The sequence below is a fragment of the Oncorhynchus masou genome, chromosome 30, assembly GCF_036934945.1.
Source record: "Oncorhynchus masou masou isolate Uvic2021 chromosome 30, UVic_Omas_1.1, whole genome shotgun sequence".
Taxonomy (NCBI): Eukaryota; Metazoa; Chordata; class Actinopteri; order Salmoniformes; family Salmonidae; genus Oncorhynchus; species Oncorhynchus masou.
Window position 1 is genome coordinate 9,537,358 of NC_088241.1, and position 20,809 is coordinate 9,558,166.

General features: G+C 43.9%; 1 protein-coding gene across 1 annotated transcript; it reads left to right on the forward strand.

Moving 5' to 3' along the window:
• The first annotated feature begins 3,379 nt into the window (after window positions 1-3,379).
• On the forward strand, window positions 3,380-9,799 carry LOC135523027 (histone-lysine N-methyltransferase 2B-like). Its single transcript, XM_064949752.1, has 7 exons — window positions 3,380-3,404; window positions 3,593-3,772; window positions 6,932-7,063; window positions 7,385-7,637; window positions 8,311-8,418; window positions 9,119-9,248; window positions 9,439-9,799. Exons 1-7 carry the CDS (start codon window positions 3,380-3,382, stop codon window positions 9,583-9,585), a joined length of 975 nt encoding a protein of 324 aa, XP_064805824.1. The 3' UTR covers window positions 9,586-9,799.
• Window positions 9,800-20,809: the final 11,010 nt, after the last annotated feature.

Sequence of the window (20,809 nt, forward strand, 5' to 3'; positions counted from 1 at the left end):
GGTGCCACTGGAATATCTGACATGTACATTGCATTCTAAAACATCTGTTCTAAAAAAAGTATGGGAACCTTATCTAAAATATCTAGAAACTGAGGTATCAGGTATTGTGCTGCAAGGATTCTCTTAGAATGGTGATCTATTTATTTCAGACATTGTATGTTCCATGTGTTGAACTTAACTTCTTGATTTAAACTGAGCTTCTGTGTTTAATTTCTATTTGTATGTTGGTTTAAAATGTGTGTATTGAGAGACGCAATGATGGGGATGAAGTTGGGGATGCTGTTTTTTGCTTTGTCTATCTCTTAATATGGGTGAAAATGGTGAAATTCCAATAAAAAAGATAGGCCCTTTACTTATGACTTAAACAGATCAATTTACACCCCCCCCCCCTTAATAACATATTACTGCAGTGGCTACATCAGGGGCACACAGTGTTTCCTGGTAGTCTTTTAAACTATTCTACAGTGAAACAAGTGTACACCTCACACACATGGTTATGGACTTAAAAAAGAAGACACCAGTAACATGTCAGATGTAGTTTAAATGTATTAATTTGAGTTTGCAACCCAATATGCCACTTGAAATACATCACAGAAGACTGAAATGTTACAAAATGCCTATTGAGCTGTACACTGATGCTCAGTTGGTCAAAATTCCCCTAGAGTGATTCCCCAACATCTTGTTAACATGTGCCCCAAAAAGGGGACATATCTTACACCAATCATTCTTTATAGACATTTGTCTTTAACAAGGCCTAGGAGGCCCCTATAGTGTCCACAAATCTCTCTAATGTCAAATGTTTTAAGCATCTTTATTTTCATGCTTACAACTTGTCAAGTATTTTTATGACCACGTTAAGAGACCACTGCAAAATGTTCAGTTTCTCTGGTTTGACTATTTATAGGTGTGTGTTTGGGTAAAATTAACATTTTTGCTTTATTTTATTAACTGCTCTCCACAGTCTTACATGTTGGGTGACTTTATGCCACTCCTGGCGCAAAAATTCAAGCAGCTCGGCTTTGTTTGATTGATGGCTTGCGGCCATCCATCTTCCTCTTGATCACATTCCAGAAGTTTTCAATGGGGTTCAGGTCTGGAGATTGGGCTGGCCATGACAGGGTCTTGATCTGGTGGTCTGGCTGTGTGGTATGGAGCATTGTCCTGCTGGAAAAACCAATCCTCAGAGTTGGGGGACATTGTCAGAGCAGAAGGAAGGATGTTTTCATCCAGGACAACCTTGTGCATGGCTTGATTCATGCGTCCTCACAGACAAATCTGCCCGATTCCAGCCTTGTTGAAGCACCCCCAGATCATCACTGATCCTTTACCAAATTTCACAGTGGGTGCGAGACCTGGAGACGCCTACAAGCCAGTGTCTCGCACCCACTGTGAAATTTGGTGGAGGATTGGTTGGAACAACAGTTGGCACAACGTTGACAGCCCTTGGTTCTCATCAACTGCACTGAGGCACTCATGTCACTGTCTGAGTGATGGCTACAGTCTGAGCACTGAGACTGCTGCACAGCTTGATGCACAGCTTCATGCACAGCTTGAACAGCACTGGAAGCATGTGTCTGTGCCTCAGTGATCTTAGTTGCACAGTGAGCTGCTGATTTCAATTGGGAAACAGTTTTTGCTAAAGTCAGATCATCTTCAAGGAGAAGCCTCTCCACACAGTGAGCTTGAGGTTCTTTCAATAAACCGGTGCCTGATCATTTAATATCTAAAATAAATCAACTGACATGATTGCCCTAGCCCTTTAAGATCACTGACGTACTGTGTCTCTGACTCACCCACTTGCTGTGTGCTGTGTTGAAAATGCAGTCTCTTCAGAAGCACACACTTCGCGAAATGTCCATCCAAAGGTTCAACAGCTGCATCAAATGTGTGTGTGCTTCCCTGAGCGCATCTTCCAAATGCAAGCCCTTGGCACCGAAACAGTGGAGAAGAATGGCCCTTTTCCTCTCAGGGATAACCACATCCAGGCTGGTAGCTACCATGTACACCTCAAACGACAACTTCCATCTGACCCATGGGATTGTTGGTTCGCCCGCGTGAGGAAATAAATGATTCAGTGGAGTTAGGGATATTGTAGAAATACTTCGAGGCATCCTCGTTCACCAAACTAAGAGGTTCGGGGAAAATTAAATGCAAAACATTATTGAATTCAAACTATCTGTTTACAGGTCCACAACAATTTGCAATTGTATTTGTATTTCAGAAACATCAGATACAGCAAATGTCACTGCAAAATGAATCATTCTGCTAACACCTATAAAGACATTTGACCAAGTGCCTAATTCCAAAACTTCCAAAGTATACAGCAATAAGGGCATTATTGTCACCAAAAAGTTGTTTTTCCGGCCCGAGTTTTAATACTACTTCAGGCGCACAGTTGCAGGAAGGATCTGATTTATAACTGGAAACATCCGTGTATATGGCGTGCGCTAAGTTAAATCTCAATAGTTTTGTACTATAGGTTACCTTTTGGGGCTGTTTTCTGGCATTCCTCGCACTGCCGACATTAATCCTGGACTGCCCTCTTCACTCCGGGCCAGTAGAACCGAGCCCGGATCCGATCATTGGTTTTCTCCACTCCTCGGTGTGCTCCAAGAAAATGTGAGTGGGCTAGGTATAGAACTTTTGAGATGTAACATTTGGACACTAAGAGTTGTTCTACCACTTCGTCTCCCAGTGCCGAACTGTCCCGGTGAAGTTCCTTTTCCTTCATCCACAAAGTGAAACTGAAAACATTTCACCTGGGAAGTTCTCCTCCTCAGGCTTCTGGCTGGGGCCTCCACAGAGTCTGAGGAGGTGGGCGGGGAAGCGGTGGCACAGACTGGTATGATGCTTCTATGCCAGAAAACCGTTCTCTTCCCCTAAGCTCTTCTCTTAGGGGCTGTGGCACCTCTGTTCCAGAATCTCTGGAATATCTGGCACTTCTGGCCCAGTAGGACATCTACTGGCACTTTCTCTACTACCCCAGCTACACTTCCACGCGGCTGGTGGGGTAACTTATCGTATCTCCCAGTGTGGTCTCACCAGGGCATGGCCATTATAGGCCAAGTCTCTATAGTCCTCTGGCCCAGCCAAGTCCTCCTTGGGCCATCACTCTTTCTACAGTGTGCTCAAATACCTCTAGATATGCTTCAATGTCCTCTCCAGCAGTTAGCTTGGTGAGGACCGTGCCTGGTTCTGTCATTCGGTCCGGCTGGACCATGGCTTGGATAAGCTGTGTTACGGCCTCCCGAAGTCCAATGAGGCTTTGAGTTTTCTGCGTTTGGCCTTGCACCAGCTGAGTTACAGCATCTTCCGTAATGATGTCTTATTTTATTGTGATTTCAGAGCAAGGGAGGGATGTGCCCTCATTCTCCGCCAAATGTGGCAGCCCAGGGGAGTCAGAGGTAAAACTCACAATAAAATAAGACAGCAGGAGACCGATTTATGGTGCTCAAAACAAAGTAGTTATTTAATAAAGGTTGGTGGAGGGGAGAAATACAAATGAAAGGCCTCTCAGGTAACTGGTGGGTCACTCTCTGAGTGAGAGTGTGATGAGTCCGGGGTTTCAATTCTTGCTCTCAACTTGCGCCAGGTGGCGTGCTGCCCGGGAATAGGTCCTCTTCTCCGGTTCTTCTGAGGACTCCACCTGTCTGCCCAACTGCCTCAGGAGACCAGATCTCCCGGCCCAAGAAGAGAGCAGAGACGCTGCTCTTCAGCCGCACTTGCGTCATCGCCAACTGTGATGACCAGCTGTGTCTGATGTTCCAACAGGGTAACCTGAGGGAGGGCCACATGGCCATGAACAGTTGAGAAAGCAGCAGTTTGAGATCATTGTCCTCCTGGAGGGATTGTGGAGGCCACTGGTGGGTCACACACTCTGTGTTCAGTTACGGAAGGAGGGAGGGAGGCGAAGGGAGGGCTGGGTGGGGAGTGAACCGTGGACAGTGTGGTTAGGAGCTGAGTATATGTTGTGGAAATTCTTATACCAGGACACTCAAAGTCAATATTAAATGAATCACTCTTTATTGTCAGCAAGCTGGAGAGGTCACAGTCAAACTTTGATGCATAAGTACCGGTCTGAAGGGAGCTCTAAAAGGACGATCCTTACATAGAGCCTTCTATACTGCCATCTAAACCTACATAAACATGATTTATTGGATCGGTTCACACATGTGAATGGCTCCGTCTCTATCTTAACTTAAAGAACATATTCTGGGTGTTCTGCCAGATGTTCCTCTGGAGGGGGCCCTCCCCATCTTCTCTTGACCAGATACAGGCAGGAACCAAGGATTGTTTATGAGACCAAAGATTAGATGCACAAAGTCCATTTCATTCACAAGATTCCATCCTTTTAACACTTGTGTGATTTGAGCTTCTATCAAAAGGAGGTTCTATAAAATTATCTCATAAATCATAATAAACCTCAAATCTACAATCAAGAAGTTATAACCAACTTGTGTGAGTATATAAAAACATACATACACAAGGGATCTATCGATTCAGAGGTGAACAACTCTTAATGTTATCCATTGTTTCCATACCTCTTTCCACCATCTGGTTGGATTGACTGATGTTTTTCACTAATTGTCCCTGGGACATCAACCTAGTCAAGATATAAAACCCTATTGTTTAACAATTCTGCAAAGACCTTGATCATCAGCTCAGTGTTCCACATAATGGTAAACAGATTAAGGGTTTAGATGACCTTACCCTCAACTTAAAAGAAAACAACCTTCAATCATGACTTATCGTCTGCATCTACAAGGGGGAAATGGGAGGTCATCCAGAGTTGGCAGCTCATTAGTTTCACCATTCTCTGGAGGAGCAGAAAACAACATAATAACGGCTGAAATCTTGCCAGTCAGACAGGCACAAATCGCCTTACAGCATGTTAATAACACAATTAAGCAAACTAAACAAAAAACACATGCTGACCTGGGCAATTTGGGATCCCCAATTTACAAACAGGGATTCAAACCAAGTTGCAAGCGTCCAATCTGGTTTTGGAGAATTATTCTAAGCAACAGTGGCAATGTATTCGGCAAAATCAGTCACATTTGAAAAGTGATCTGGGACAAAAGTACAACATTCATCACCAATGACTGCACAAGTGCCCCCTTAACCTGCCAAAATATAGTCAATGGCCTCTCTGTTTTGCAGAGCTAACTTATGCAATTATTTAATTTCCCCATTTAATTCTTTCAGGGCATTTCGAGGAGCATTGCCAATTTTCTCTGTGTCTGGAGATGTCTTGAATTTGATCTAACGCACATCATACTCCATACACAGGAAAAAGTGTAAGTGATGCCAGCCAGAGATCTCTCATCTCTTCTCATTCCAGGAGGTCCGTAGTCTTTAAACAAATCCTTCAGATCCCTATCATTATTCTGAACGGTTCTTATAGCTGTCAGAATCATTTTTGATGGCAGACCCCGCCTGGGTATGACCTCTCTCACAAGTGCTTTCGCCACATGTGAATGGCTCCGTCTCTATCTTAACTTAAAGAACACTTTCTGGGTGTTCTGCCAGATGTTCCTCTGGAGGGGGCCCTCCCCCTCCTCTCTTGACCAGATACAGGCAGGAACCAAGGATTGTTTATGACACCAAAGATAAGATGTCCATTTCATTCACTACATATACATGGCCTATTCTGGATGGGGGACTGAGGCACTAACCTTTTATTAAACCTGCACTCATTGAGATTTGAAATCTCTTTATCAAGAGTGTCCTGGCCAAGATAGGCAGCACCAAGTCATTACGCAATTACAGACAGACAACATGAAAGACTAAAGGTAACCTAGTTAAAACCATAGAAATCACAAGAGTATAACAAAACCATGAAGCAGCAAATTAAAAATATTGACCGGTCAAGGAATCAGCCTTAGAGTAGGGGCATAAATGTTTAGTATAAAATGCATGCATACATACAGTGGGGCAAAAAAGTATTTAGTCAGCCACCAATTGTGCAAGTTCTCCCACTTAAAAAGAGCTGCTTACCTATTGCAGATTCAGTTTCTGGTGTCCTTTGACAGCTCTTTGGTCTTGGCCATAGTGGAGTTTGGATTGTGACTGTTTGAGGTTGTGGACAGGTGTCTTTTATACTGATAACAACTTCAAACAGGTGCCATTAATACAGGTAACGAGTGGAGGACAGAGGAGCCTCTTAAAGAAGAAGTTACAGGTCTGTGAGAGCCAGAAATCTTGCTTGTTTGTAGGTGACCAAATTCCTATTTTCCCACCATAATTTGCAAATAAATTCATTAAAAATCCTACAATGTGATTTTCTGGATTTTTTTTCTCATTTTGTCTGTCATAGTTGAATTGTACTTATAATGAAAATTACAGGCCTCTCATCTTTTTAAGTGGTAGAACTTGCACAATTGGTGGCTGACTAAATACTTTTTTGCCCCCACTGTACATGTTTCACGTAAAGAGATCAAGGTTTGAGGAATCGGTATGTTTTTCCTAAACAAATGGTATATAGGGAACAGAACCTTTTTCAGTTGGAGAAACAAGTAAGAAACAAAATCGCTGTATTGATGTTGCAGCTTTGGCACGTACAGCGCAATCAACACTTACTGTGCTGTGGTGTCTGTTTGCTGCAGCAGGAAGGAGAGAGAGACTCCCCGTCTAATTATTTTATCAAACAGTGTGCTTAAAGCGTCAGACAAGCTCTGCATGTAAACTCAGCAAAAAAAGAAACGTCCTCTCACTGTCAACTGCATTTTTTTCAGCAAACTTAACATGTGTAAATATTTGTATGAACATAATAATATTCGACAACTGAGACATAAACCGAACAAGTATTTATGTGTAATAGTGCCTTATGAACAGTATGTCTGTATGATGACTGATGATACTTCTTATACCTGTACAATGTAAACAAGTGTGCCTGATTTGAAAATACCCTGTGGTATTTCCACCCTGTCAGGTGCTGTATCGTGCTCAGATGATGAGCTGCTGCCCTCAGACGATGAGTGTCCAAGCAGCCGAGATCAGTCCCACCTCAGTTTTGAGATCAAAAGCGATGACGGCTTCAGTGTGGAGGCAGACAGCGTAGAGGGTGAGGTTTCAGGGAGGAAAGGGCAAATGAATAGACTTCATGTGTTTGTTATCTGTAGAATGTTAGTTTAGAAAGAATTACATTACCCAGTACTCAATGCAATGATTTCTGCACAAATACCCACTATTTCTACATATGAGTAAACATAACATGATGAAATATACTCCTTCTCGTACTTGGCTAGAATGAAATTGTGTATTAAACCATCTAGCACAAAATGTTGGCTTAATTTCCAGATGAATTACATTTGTGTGTTATGCTGTGTTACTCACACCTTACTTATCTCTCTCCATTCCTCTTCCCCCTCCTTTCCCTCCTCAGAGGCCTGGAGAGCAGTGATAGACTGTGTCCAGGAGGCGCGGGCGGGGGCCAGGTTTAGGCAGCTGTCCTTCTCTGGGATGACAGGTGCCCATATGCTGGGCCTGCTCCACGATACAGTGGTCTTCCTGGTGGAGCAACTCCAGGGGACCCGCTGCTGCCATAGCCACGCCTTCCGCTTCTTTAAACAGTTCAGCCAAGAGGAGGACCTGCCTGTCAACCCCTCTGGATGCGCCCGCTCTGAGGTCTACCTCAGGTCTGTGTCCCGGTGTTCTGTTCACTAAGGGGGCCCTGGAAGATAAATATTGAAATGACAAGGGGAGTCATTATTTTGGAATGTAATTCGGAAATTGAGTCCGAGTTGTCTGACAGATTCATCTTAAATATCTTGTAAACATTTTAACCAATACTTACTAGGTATCATGAGTCGTAGCTTAGAATAAATTTAATAAATTCAAATGTATTCATTGGTGAATTGGTGAATCACCACAAGTGTAATGGTGGGAACCGGTATTACTTTGTCCTTACCTTGCAGTTGGTCAACCCATACCACTGTCTAGCAAATGTCTGGAGAATCTGGGTTTTCCCCTCTGTAGGTGGTTTTCAACTTCAAAGTGGAAGCTAGTCTCTCTGTGTAGAGTATTGGTGGAATGTATGTTTTGAATGTCGACATCTGTCAGGTTTAGAGGAACAAGGGCTGTGGCTGTTGTGTTTCTGTGTGAGCGTCATCTCCACCTCCACAGTCTGCGTAAGCTAGAAATAAGACCTGTATGACATCTATGCTGCTCCGTTAACTTATGAAGAGTGTGTGGGTGACGTCCACATCCCAAGTTCTACACCAATGCTGGGGGGGAAAACAATGATAAAGAAAGTCAAGCCTACATACTGTAAAATGTAACGTGACACCTTGTTCCTGTCTTCTCTTACAGGAAGACCACCTTTGACATGTTCAACTTCCTGGCTTCCCAGCACCGCCAGCTGCCTGACATCAACCCCTATGATGAGGAAGAAGATGAAGTCCCACTCAAATCCACAAGGTCAGATTACAGAGTTATTGTATGCTGGCCATTGCAAAGGAAGCTAGCTAAATGCTAACATCTTAAAAAAGGATGCTTTGGCTTAAATACTGCAGGAGCTAGTCCATGAAAGATCTTGTCTCGCGGAACATTCTTAGAACTTGTTGTACATGGCCGCAAGTGTTGTTCCTTTAAAAAACAACTTTCACATCAACAAGTGATCCATTTATAAGTTTGTATACATAACATATCAATGTTCTCATTCAGACTTATGAGTAACAAAGGAGCTGTACAACTACAGGTTTACATAAACGTTTTTATAGCTGTAACTAATTCACTATTGAAATGTTGTCCATTTCAGTATTTGTAAGTGATTTGATCATGATTCTGGGCTGAAGAGCTCATGTGTTTCTCAGTGGGGTGCCAACTGACCCCACAAGAGATAATTTGCAGTCTGTCTGGACAGGAAGCCGTCACTGCGGTTCTCTACAGCTATCACAGCAAACTAGAAACTGAGGCATGGTTTATATTTCCTGCCTCTCCCTTTTCTGCTATTACGTCATTCTGCTACAAAATGAATAACATGAATTCCCATTGACTCAGGATCAGATAATAAATAAATCAATCATGTGATCATCGCATCCTTTTAATTGCCAAGGAGATTAGCTATGGAAACTGTTGTTTATACTTGGGCCTCTTTTGACATCTCTCTCTGGTGTAGGTCTGCTATCCACGGCAGAGGTCTGTTCTGCAAGAGGAACATCGACGCTCAGGAGATGGTCATCGAGTATGCCGGCATCGTCATTCGCTCAGTGCTCACAGACAAGCGAGAGAAGTACTACGATGGCAAGGTGAGATCAATCAGTCCAGAGTGTGGTTGAGACGACATAAGCCCTATGGTTTGTCCCAACGAGACCTTAGTTGGTGGACTTTTTTAAATCCACTAATTGTGGGCTTGAATGAATAAATGTTACTGATACCAACATAATACATGTTAAACTAAAACTAAGTCCCCTGTCTCTTTCCCTCCTTCCTCCACAGGGTATCGGCTGCTACATGTTCCGTATCGATGACTTTGACGTGGTGGACGCCACCATGCACGCCAATGCGGCGCGCTTCATCAACCACTCATTGATGAATATCCGGCAGAGCTGGCCTGTGTGTTCGATGAAGCATACAAAGCACTAGTTGTAAACCTGAAGTTACCATGACGATCTCTCCCAGAACTGGTTCAGAAAGCTGTATGTTCTATATTGTAGGGTTATTTTAAAGTATAACAAAGTGTAAAAGACATAAGACAATGTGTGAACTTGTCTTTGTTACCTTGTACAAATAAACCCTGAGTTTGCAAATAATTGTATACATATTTCTAAACCTTTTACATTTTTTAATGCACTTTTTATTTATAATATTTGCTTATTAAAGAAGTTAAGATGTTTGAACAAATCAGACCTGTTCAATTGAAAATTGGATTTAAAAAACGAAAATGCGGATATGACATTTATACAACAACATGCAATGTATAAATACAGCAAAATCATTGGTTGGTGATAAAATCACGGTGATAATACATTTTGACATAAAATTATAATGATCACGTAGCCATGATTGTGAGGGCCAGGTTGGGAACTTAACTCTTCTTCCCAGCACCTGAAATTTACTATGCAATCTGACACACATCAAATCAGTAATCTATATCTTCTGTTTTTGTGTGAGGATAATGTTCTATACACGGATCTTTACAGGACACCTACTGATTGTAGGCTGATAGCTGGTTTGTTGAAGGCTGATAGCTGTCATCCTCTTCCGTTAAAAAACAGTTTCCCCTGCAGCCATTTCTGTCTAATCACAAGAATTGGTAAAAAAAAAAAACCTATCAGATTTGGACAGAAATATGGCTGAGACGCAAAGAAAATTCAAGGAGAGGGGGTACAAAAATTGTCAGATTAATACTGCCATTGAGAAAGTCTCAAAAATAAGCATTCTTGTGTCCTCACTACCTGCTTTTCAAAGTGCTCTGAACAAATTAAGGGAATCGTTCACAAACATTGGCACATTCTAAGATCCGATGACCGTATCGGTAATGTGTTTTCGGACCCTCCCTTGGTCGTATTCTAGCGGTAAAGAAATCTCAGATCAATTGGTAAACACTGATTTACCACCCAAAACTACTCCTGCACAACGTCTATTTGCGCACCGAGGTAAAGACAGTTTCAAATTCGATATTCGACGGATATTCGCGCGTTCACACCTCAATAGCTTTCAAACCACTTGAGCCACAGACTCCAAAATAAGTGTCATGATGTTGGAAACATTGCGCACAACATTGCAAGCGTCTTATTTTCCCGATTTAGACCATTTGTAATCCAAAGCAAATAAACATGTGGAAATGTGAGCAGCGTCTTGTATTCCAAGTTGAATTAGTTAGGGAGCGTGAACAAAGTACAAACGTTTTGTACATTCAAATTTGAATAGCTCCTTGATCATGTGACATACTTACTTCAAACAAGGTTCAGTATGTCCACTAACTACTCTTCTATATTGCACACCAATTAGTTTGTCAATTTTCATCTCACAAGATTTTACATTATTTTTTCCAAATGTAAAGTTTCAATAGCTCCTAGGTCGTGTGACCTGGTGACTTCAAACAAGGTTCAAATGTCCACTGAGTGGGCCTACATATTGCACACCATTTAGTTTGTCCATTTTTATCTCACATGGTTTTACACTAATTTTTCAAAATGTAGAATTTCAATAGCTCCTTGGTCATGTAACCTAGTGACTTCAAACAAGGTTTAGAATGTCCATTCAGTGGGCCTACACATTGCACACTCTGTTTGTCTATGTTCATCTCGTGTTATTAGACTTAAATATGTAAGCTTTGCAGGCCTTAATTTTACATGGGTGTTTAAAAAAACTTTTAAGTCAACAAATGTTACATCCTCGCAATAACTATCTTTCACATGGACACTGAAAAGATCCACAAATTCTGCTGGAATGGATCAAGGACAGGAGAGGTGTTCGAACTGAGGTGCTTAAAGGAAGGCACACAGGTAGGTCTCATGAAAAACACTGTTTCATGTGCTCTTTTTAATCACAGTAATAGGCAGTGATTTGTCAGTCACAGTGATCTGCAGTGATAACGTGAAATAATCCTTATAAAAGCATCACTTTCATATACTGTACATAAAGACAAATCCTTCTACGTTGAGTATTAGAACGTAGTTTACATAACCATTCACAACAAGCCACTTGCAGACAATAGTGCATCTGAGGGTTAGTTTTTCTAATGAAAATAGTTATTTAATGCATGGCCTACTATTTCTAACTGGGAAAATAAATTCCTACGTCTTTTGTGAGTAAAATCATTTTTCCAAAATTGATTTAGGTACATTTTTGTGAAGAGGTATGAGAGTTGTGATATGGACCATTTAATAGTAAAATCATTTAAGGGATCAATACATTTCTATATTGCTTCCCCAGTATCTGCATGAACCATCAGGCCAAGTGTTTTTGGTTGACCCTGCTGGACAGAAAGAGAAGGAGGAATCGGAACACGTTGCATTCAAATTCAGGTCATAGTTATTCCATTGTACTGGATCTAATACATATTAGCATTTTACAAACATTCATAAGTGTAATACTTTTTTATGACATACTGTGAAAAACTCTCTTGGCTGCTGGCTCTGTCACTTTCAGACATGCGCAGAGCAGACTTGAACCACAGGGGTTCTCCGTAAAGAGAAAGTAATCCAAAAGGGACAGACACACCCCTTGACTTTCAATTGTCTTCGTTGACCTGTATCTGATTGGTCTAGTCTCTCCTGATTGATTAGTCAATGGGAACTCCATTGCCAGCCCCATTATAACGTTTTTACACAGTCTGGCAGTCTGACTAAAATGCCAGAGGTATGAGGAGAGACATCATCCTTTGTATTTATGGGAACAAATATTTCCTAACACTTTGGATTCCTATTCTTGGACAGTTAGAAGACAAAATGCATCAATGCAACAACAAAAAAACATGTATTACTGTCCATGAGTAACCTCAACCTTGTTGGTCTATGGGTGTTTGGGCCAATAAAGTGCCAACTCAATTCTACTACTGACTAGTCTCTCATGCCCCTATGAACGGGGACACAGGGAAATAGTTTTAATCTAAACCAGCCCTTTTTTACTGGAGCACACTAACCCCTAATTGGGGCTCTTTTCTTGACACATAGTAGCAGTTCACCAGATAACAAGTCAAGAAGACCAAAAAGTAGATTGTCGTAAGGGTGTATTACATCCTGTGCTGGTCCCATTGTCATATCCATTCTGGATTCTGAGTGGTAAAATCATAGCTGGAAAATGCCTCTATGTATGTGTATACATTTTCTGCCAAGATAGAACTGCCAAAGGGGGTGGAGTTGCAATTTACTGCAGAGACAGCCTGCAGAGTTCTGTCATGCTATCCAGGTTTGTGCCCAAACAGTTTAAGCTTCTACTTTTAAAAATCCACCTTTCCAGAAATAAGTCTCTCACTGTTGTCGCTTGTTAGAGACCCCCCTCAGCCCCCAGCTGCGCATTGGACACCATATGTGAATTAATTGCCCCCTATTTATCTTCAGAGTTTGTAATGTTAGGTGACCTAAACTGGGACATGCTTAACACCTCGGCCATCCTACAATCTAAGCTAGATGCCCTCAATCTCACCCAAATTATCATGGAACCTACCAGGTACAACCCCAAATCCGTAAACTCTGGAACCCTCATAGATATCATCCTGACCAACCTGTCCTCTAAATACACCTCTGCTGTCTTCAACCAGGATCTCAGCGATCACTGCCTCATTGCCTGCGTCAGTAATGGGTAAGCGGTCAAACGACCACCTCTCATCACAGTCAAACGCTCCCTAAAACACTTCAGCGAGCAGGCCTTTCTAATTGACCTGGCCCGGGTATCCTGGAAAGATATTGACCTCATTTCGTCAGTAGAGGATGCCTGGTTATTCTTTAAAAGTGCTTTCCTCACCATCTTAAATAAGCACGCCCCATTCAAAAAAATGTAGAACCAGGAACAGATATAGCCCTTGGTTCACTCCAGACCTGACTGCCCTTGACCAGCACAAAAACATCCGGTGGTGTACTGCATTAGCACCGAATAGCCCCCGCGATATGCAACTTCTCAGGGAAGTTAGGAACCAATATACACAGGCAGTTAGGAAAGCAAAGGCTAGCTTTTTCAAACAGAAATGTACATCCTGTAGCACAAACTCCAAAAAGTTCTGGGACACTGTAAAGTCCATGGAGAGTAAGAGCACCTCCTCCCAGCGGCTCACTGCACTGAGGCTAGGAAACACTGTCACCATCGATAAATCTCTCTCTTTCATATCGTCTGAGATCCCCAAAGATTGGAAAGCTGCCGCGGTCATCCCCCTCTTCAAAGGGGGAGACACTCTGGACCCAAACTGTTACAGACCTATATATATCCTACCCTGCCTTTCTAAGGTCTTCGAAAGCCAAGTTAACACAGTGTCCAAAGAAGGGCCAGAAGTATACAGAATGGTGTTCGTTGCGTAGAGGTGGATCAGAGAATCACCAGCCGCAAGAGCTACATCATTGATTTAGACAGAGAAGAGAGTCGGCCAGAGAATTGAACCCTGTGGCATCCCCATAGAGACTACCAGAGGTCCGGACAACAGGCCCTCCCATTTGACACACTGAACTCAATCTGAGAAGTAGTTGGTGAACCAGGCGAGACAGTCATTTGAGAAACCAAGGCTGTTCAGTCTGCCAATAAGAATGCTGTGATTGACAGAGTCGAAAGCCTTAGACAGGTAGATGGATACGGCTGCACAGTATTGTCTTTTGTCGATGGCGATTATGATATCGCTCTTGAATCTAGGGGGCACTATTTTCATTTTTGGAAAAATAATATCCCCAAAATAAATGGGCTATTTTGTCAGGACAAGATGCTAAAATATGCATATATTTTACAGCTTAGGATAGAAAACACTCACTCAAAACTGTAAAAATATTGTCTGTGAGTATAACAGAACTGATATTGCAGGCGAAAGCCTGAGAAAAATCCAATCAGGAAGGGATTCTTATTTAGAAAGCTCTGCGTTCCTATGCGTCCCTATTGAGCAGTGAATGAGATATCAACCAGATTCCTTTTTCTATGGCTTCCCTAATGTGTCTAGTGTCACAATACATAGTTTCAGGCTTTTATTTTGAAAAATGAGCCTGAACGTCAACATTGGGTCAGTGGTCAGCTGGAGTCTCTCAGAGTGTTTTGTGCGTAAAGAACAAATGCGAACATTACATCTCTTTCCTACTAAGAAGCCACCTGTCCCGGTTGATATATTATCGAATAGATATTTGGAAAACACCTTGAGGATTGATTATAAACATTTACATTTACATTTAAGTCATTTAGCAGACGCTCTTATCCAGAGCGACTTACAAATTGGTGAATTCACCTTCTGACATCAGTGGAACAGCCACTTTACAATAGTGCATCTAAATCATTTAAGGGGGGGTGAGAAGGATTACTTTATCCTATCCTAGGTATTCCTTGAAGAGGTGGGGTTTCAGGTGTCTCCGGAAGGTGGTGATTGACTCCGCTGTCCTGGCGTCGTGAGGGAGTTTGTTCCACCATTGGGGGGCCAGAGCAGCGAACAGTTTTGACTGGGCTGAGCGGGAACTGTACTTCCTCAGTGGTAGGGAGGCGAGCAGGCCAGAGGTGGATGAGCGCAGTGCCCTTGTTCGGGTGTAGGGCCTGATCAGAGCCTGGAGGTACTGCGGTGCCGTTCCCCTCACAACTCCGTAGGCAAGCACCATGGTCTTGTAGCGGATGCGAGCTTCAACTGGAAGCCAGTGGAGAGAGCGGAGGAGCGGGGTGACGTGAGAGAACTAGGGAAGGTTGAACACCAGACGGGCTGCGGCGTTCTGGATGAGTTGTAGGGGTTTAATGGCACAGGCAGGGAGCCCAGCCAACAGCGAGTTGCAGTAATCCAGACGGGAGATGACAAGTGCCTGGATTAGGACCTGCGCCGCTTCCTGTGTGAGGCAGGGTCGTACTCTGCGGATGTTGTAGAGCATGAACCTACAGGAACGGGCCACCGCCTTGATGTTAGTTGAGAACGACAGGGTGTTGTCCAGGATCACGCCAAGGTTCTTAGCGCTCTGGGAGGAGGACACAATGGAGTTGTCAACCGTGATGGCGAGATCATGGAACGGGCAGTCCTTCCCCGGGAGGAAGAGCAGCTCCGTCTTGCCGAGGTTCAGCTTGAGGTGGTGATCCGTCATCCACACTGATATGTCTGCCAGACATGCAGAGATGCGATTCGCCACCTGGTCATCAGAAGGGGGAAAGGAGAAGATTAATTGTGTGTCGTCTGCATAGCAATGATAGGAGAGACCATGTGAGGTTATGACAGAGCCAAGTGACTTGGTGTATAGCGAGAATAGGAGAGGGCCTAGAACAGAGCCCTGGGGGACACCAGTGGTGAGGGCGCGTGGCGAGGAGACAGATTCTCGCCACGCCACCTGGTAGGAGTGACCTGTCAGGTAGGACGCAATCCAAGCGTGGGCCGCACCGGAGATGCCCAACTCGGAGAGGGTGGAGAGGAGGATCTGATGGTTCACAGTGTCGAAGGCAGCCGATAGGTCTAGAAGGATGAGAGCAGAGGAGAGAGAGTTAGCTTTAGCAGTGCGGAGCGCCTCCGTGATACAGAGAAGAGCAGTCTCAGTTGAATGACTAGTCTTGAAACCTGACTGATTTGGATCAAGAAGGTCATTCTGAGAGAGATAGCGGGAGAGCTGGCCAAGGACGGCACGTTCAAGAGTTTTGGAGAGAAAAGAAAGAAGGGATACTGGTCTGTAGTTGTTGACATCGGAGGGATCGAGTGTAGGTTTTTTCAGAAGGGGTGCAACTCTCGCTCTCTTGAAGACGGAAGGGACGTAGCCAGCGGTCAGGGATGAGTTGATGAGCGAGGTGAGGTAAGGGAGAAGGTCTCCGGAAATGGTCTGGAGAAGAGAGGAGGGGATAGGGTCAAGCGGGCAGGTTGTTGGGCGGCCGGCCGTCACAAGAAGCGAGATTTCATCTGGAGAGAGAGGGAGAAAGAGGTCAGAGCACAGGGTAGGGCAGTGTGAGCAGAACCAGCGGTGTCGTTTGACTTAACAAACGAGGATCGGATGTCGTCGACCTTCTTTTCAAAATGGTTGACGAAGTCATCTGCAGAGAGGGAGGAGGGGGGAGGGGGAGGAGGATTCAGGAGGGAGGAGAAGGTGGCAAAGAGCTTCCTAGGGTTAGAGGCAGATGCTTGGAATTTAGAGTGGTAGAAAGTGGCTTTAGCAGCAGAGACAGAGGAGGAAAATGTAGAGAGGAGGGAGTGAAAGGATGCCAGGTCCGCAGGGAGGCGAGTTTTCCTCCATTTCCGCTCGGCTGCCCGGAGCACTGTTCTGTGAGCTCGCAATGAGTCGTCGAGCCACGGAGCGGGAGGGGAGGACCGAGCCGGCCTGGAGGATCGGGGACATAGAGAGTCAAAGGATGCAGAAAGGGAAGAGAGGAGGGTTGAGGAGGCAGAATCAGGAGATAGGTTGGAGAAGGTATGAGCAGAGGGAAGAGATGATAGGATGGAAGAGGAGAGAGTAGCGGGGAGAGAGAGCGAAGGTTGGGACGGCGCGATACCATCCGAGTAGGGGCAGTGTGGGAAGTGTTGGATGAGAGCGAGAGGGAAAAGGATACAAGGTAGTGGTCGGAGACTTGGAGGGGAGTTGCAATGAGGTTAGTGGAAGAACAGCATCTAGTAAAGATGAGGTTGAGCGTATTGCCTGCCTTGTGAGTAGGGGGGGAAGGTGAGAGGGTGAGGTCAAAAGAGGAGAGGAGTGGAAAGAAAGAGGCAGAGAGGAATGAGTCAAAGGTAGACGTGGGGAGGTTAAAGTCGCCCAGGACTGTGAGAGGTGAGCCGTCCTCAGGAAAGGAGCTTATCAAGGCATCAAGCTCATTGATGAACTCTCCGAGGGAACCTGGAGGGCGATAAATGATAAGGATGTTAAGCTTGAAAGGGCTGGTAACTGTGACAGCATGGAATTCAAAGGAGGCGATAGACAGATGGGACAGAGGGGAGAAAGAGAGAATGACCACTTGGGAGAGATGAGGATCCCGGTGCCACCACCCCGCTGACCAGAAGCTCTCGGGGTGTGCGAGAACACGTGGGCGGACGAAGAGAGAGCAGTAGGAGTAGCAGTGTTGTCTGTGGTGATCCATGTTTCCGTCAGTGCCAAGAAGTCGAGGGACTGGAGGGAGGCATAGGCTGAGATGAACTCTGCCTTGTTGGCCGCAGATCGGCAGTTCCAGAGGCTACCGGAGACCTGGAACTCCACGTGGGTCGTGCGCGCTGGGACCACCAGATTAGGATGGCCGCGGCCACGCGGTGTGGAGCGTTTGTATGGTCTGTGCAGAGAGGAGAGAACAGGGATAGATAGACACATAGTTGACAGGCTACAGAAGAGGCTACGCTAATGCAAAGGAGATTGGAATGACAAGTGGACTACACGTCTCGAATGTTCAGAAAGTTAAGCTTACGTAGCAAGAATCTTATTGACTAAAATGATTGAAATGATACAGTACTGCTGGAGTAGGCTAGCTGGCAGTGGCTACGTTGTTGACACTACACTAATCAAGTCGTTCCGTCGAGTGTAATAGTTTCTACAGTGCTGCTATTCGGGGGCTAGCTGGCTAGCTAGCAGTGTTGATTACGTAACGTTACGTTAAAAGAACGACAATAGCTGGCTAGCTAACCTAGAAAATCGCTCCAGACTACACAATTGTCTTAGATACAAAGACGGCTATGTAGCTAGCTAGCTACGATCAAACAAATCAAACCGTTGTACTGTAATGAAGTGAAATGAAAATGTGATATTACCTGTGGAGCGAGGCGGAATGTTGACCGGGTTGTTGAAGTTCAATTCGGAAGACGTTGGCTAGCTGTTGGCTGGCTAGCTAGCAGTAACTCCTACGTTAAGGACGACAAATAGCTGGCTAGCTAACCTCGGTAAATTAAGATAATCACTCTAAGTCTACACACTCTAAACTACACAATTACCTTGGATACGAAGACAGCAAAGACAACTATGTAGCTAGCTAACACTACACTAATCGAGTCGTTGAGTGTAATAGTTTCTACAGTGCTAGTGGACGTTAGCTAGCTGCTGTGCTAGTGGACGTTAGCTAGCTGCTGGGCAGATAGCAGTGTAGACTACGTTAGGACGACGAAATACGATAATTACGCAATTATCTTTGATACAAAGACGGCTATGTAGCTAGCTAAGAAGAAATTGCTAAGATTAGACAAATCAAACCGTTGTACTATAATGAAATGTAATGAAAAGTTATACTACCTGCGGACCGAAGTGTAGATGCGACCGCTCGCTCCAACCCGGAACCGGAAAGTTTGCATTGTTTCTGTCGATACTATGGAGCTAATTTGGAATACTTTTTGGCGTTGTCGTGACCGCAATATCCGGTTGATTTCTCAGCCAAACGTGAAGAACAAACGGAGCTATTTCGCCTACAAAAATAATATTTTTGGAAAAAAGGAACATTTGCTATCTAACTGGGAGTCTCTTGAGTGAAAACATCTGAAGCTCATCAAAGGTAAACGATTTAATTTGATTGCTTTTCTGATTTCCGTGACCAGGTTGCCTGCTGCTAGCTAGGCATAATGCTATGCTAGGCTATCGATAAACTTACACAAATGCTAGTCTTGCTTAGGCTGTAAAGCATATTTTCAAAATCTGAGATGACAGGGTGATTAACAAAAGGCTAAGCTGTGTTTCAATATATTTCACTTGTGATTTCATGAATGGGAATATTTTCTTGTAATATTTATGTCCGTTGCGTTATGCTAATTAGTGTCAGTTGATGACAACTCTCCCGGACCCGGGATGGGTAGTATCAAGAGGTATTAAGACCTTGAGTGTGGCTGAGGTGCATGCATGACCAGCTTGGAAACCAGATTGCATTGCGGAGAAGGTACGTTGGGATTCTAAATGGTTGGTGATCTGTTTGTTAACTAACCTCCAAACGAGCTTCAATGCCATACAACTCTCCTTCCGTGGCCTCCAACTGCTCTTAAACCGATCGCTGCCCGCATCTGCCCACCTGCATAGCATCACTACTCTGGATGGTTCTGACTTAGAACATGTGGACAACTACAAATACCTAGGTGTCTGATTAGACTGTAAACTCTCCTTCCAGTCTCATATTAAGCATCTCCTATCCAAAATTAAATCTAGAATCAGATTCCTATTTCACAACAAGGCATCCTTCACTCATGCTGCCAAACATACCCTCGTAAAACTGACGATCCTCGACTTCGACGATGCCTCCAACACTCTACTCAGCAAATTGGATGCAGTCTATCACAGTGCCATCCGTTTCATCAACAAAGCCCCATATACTACCCACCACGGGATCCTGTATGCTCTCGTTGGCTGGCCTTCACTTCATATTCGTTGCCAAACCCACTGGCTCCAGGTCATCTATAAGTCCTTGCTAGGTAAAGCCCCGCCTTATCTCAGCTCACTGGTCACATAGCATCACCCACCCATAGCACGCGCTCCAGCAGGGGTATATTTCACTGGTCACCCCCAAAGCTAATTCCACCTTTTGTCGCCTTTCCTTCCAGTTCTCTGCTGCCAATGACTGGAATGAATTGCAAAAATCACTGAAGCTGGAGACTCATGTCTCCCTCACAATCTTTAAGCATCAGCTGTCAGAGCAGCTTACAGATCATTGCAACTGTACGTAGCCCATCTGTAAATAGCACATCCAACTACCTCATCCCCATATTGTTATTTATTTTATATATATATATTCTTCCCCTTTGCCCAACAGTATCTCTACTTGCACATTCATCTTCTGCACATCTCACTCCAGTGTTTATTTGCGAAATTGTAATTATTTCGCCACTACGGCCTATTTATTGCCTTACCTCCCTAATCTTACTTCATTTGCACACACTGTATATAGACTTTTGTATTGTATTATTGACTGAACATTTGTTTATTCCGTGTAACTCTGTGTTGTTGTTTGTGTCACAATGCTTTGCTTTATCTTGGCCAGGTTACAGTTGTAAATGAGAACTTGTTCTCAACTGGCTTACCTGGTTAAATAAAGGTGAAATAAAAATTTTAAAATAAAAATACTGTATGTGGGAATGTCTTATGTCCGTCATACATGTAGTGATGGTACATGGAATATTCCTCAACTGCATATATCATAAATTGCTATTGCAAATAGAAGTATTCTGTTCAACAACTGACATTTTCAGATATTATTTTGACAAACACACTTTGGTGCTTACAATTTGTTCTCTATTGTCATAGATTTGGTGGGCACTGTCATCTGTCATCTTTGTGAT

Coding starts and splice junctions, on each gene's coding strand:
- LOC135523027 (XM_064949752.1), top strand. CDS start 3,380: ATGTGGCAGCCCAGGGGAGTCAGAG. Junction 3,405..3,592: donor GCAGCCCAGGGGAGTCAGAG/GTAAAACTCACA, acceptor AACTTGCGCCAG/GTGGCGTGCTGCCCGGGAAT. Junction 7,064..7,384: donor GGAGGCAGACAGCGTAGAGG/GTGAGGTTTCAG, acceptor TTCCCTCCTCAG/AGGCCTGGAGAGCAGTGATA.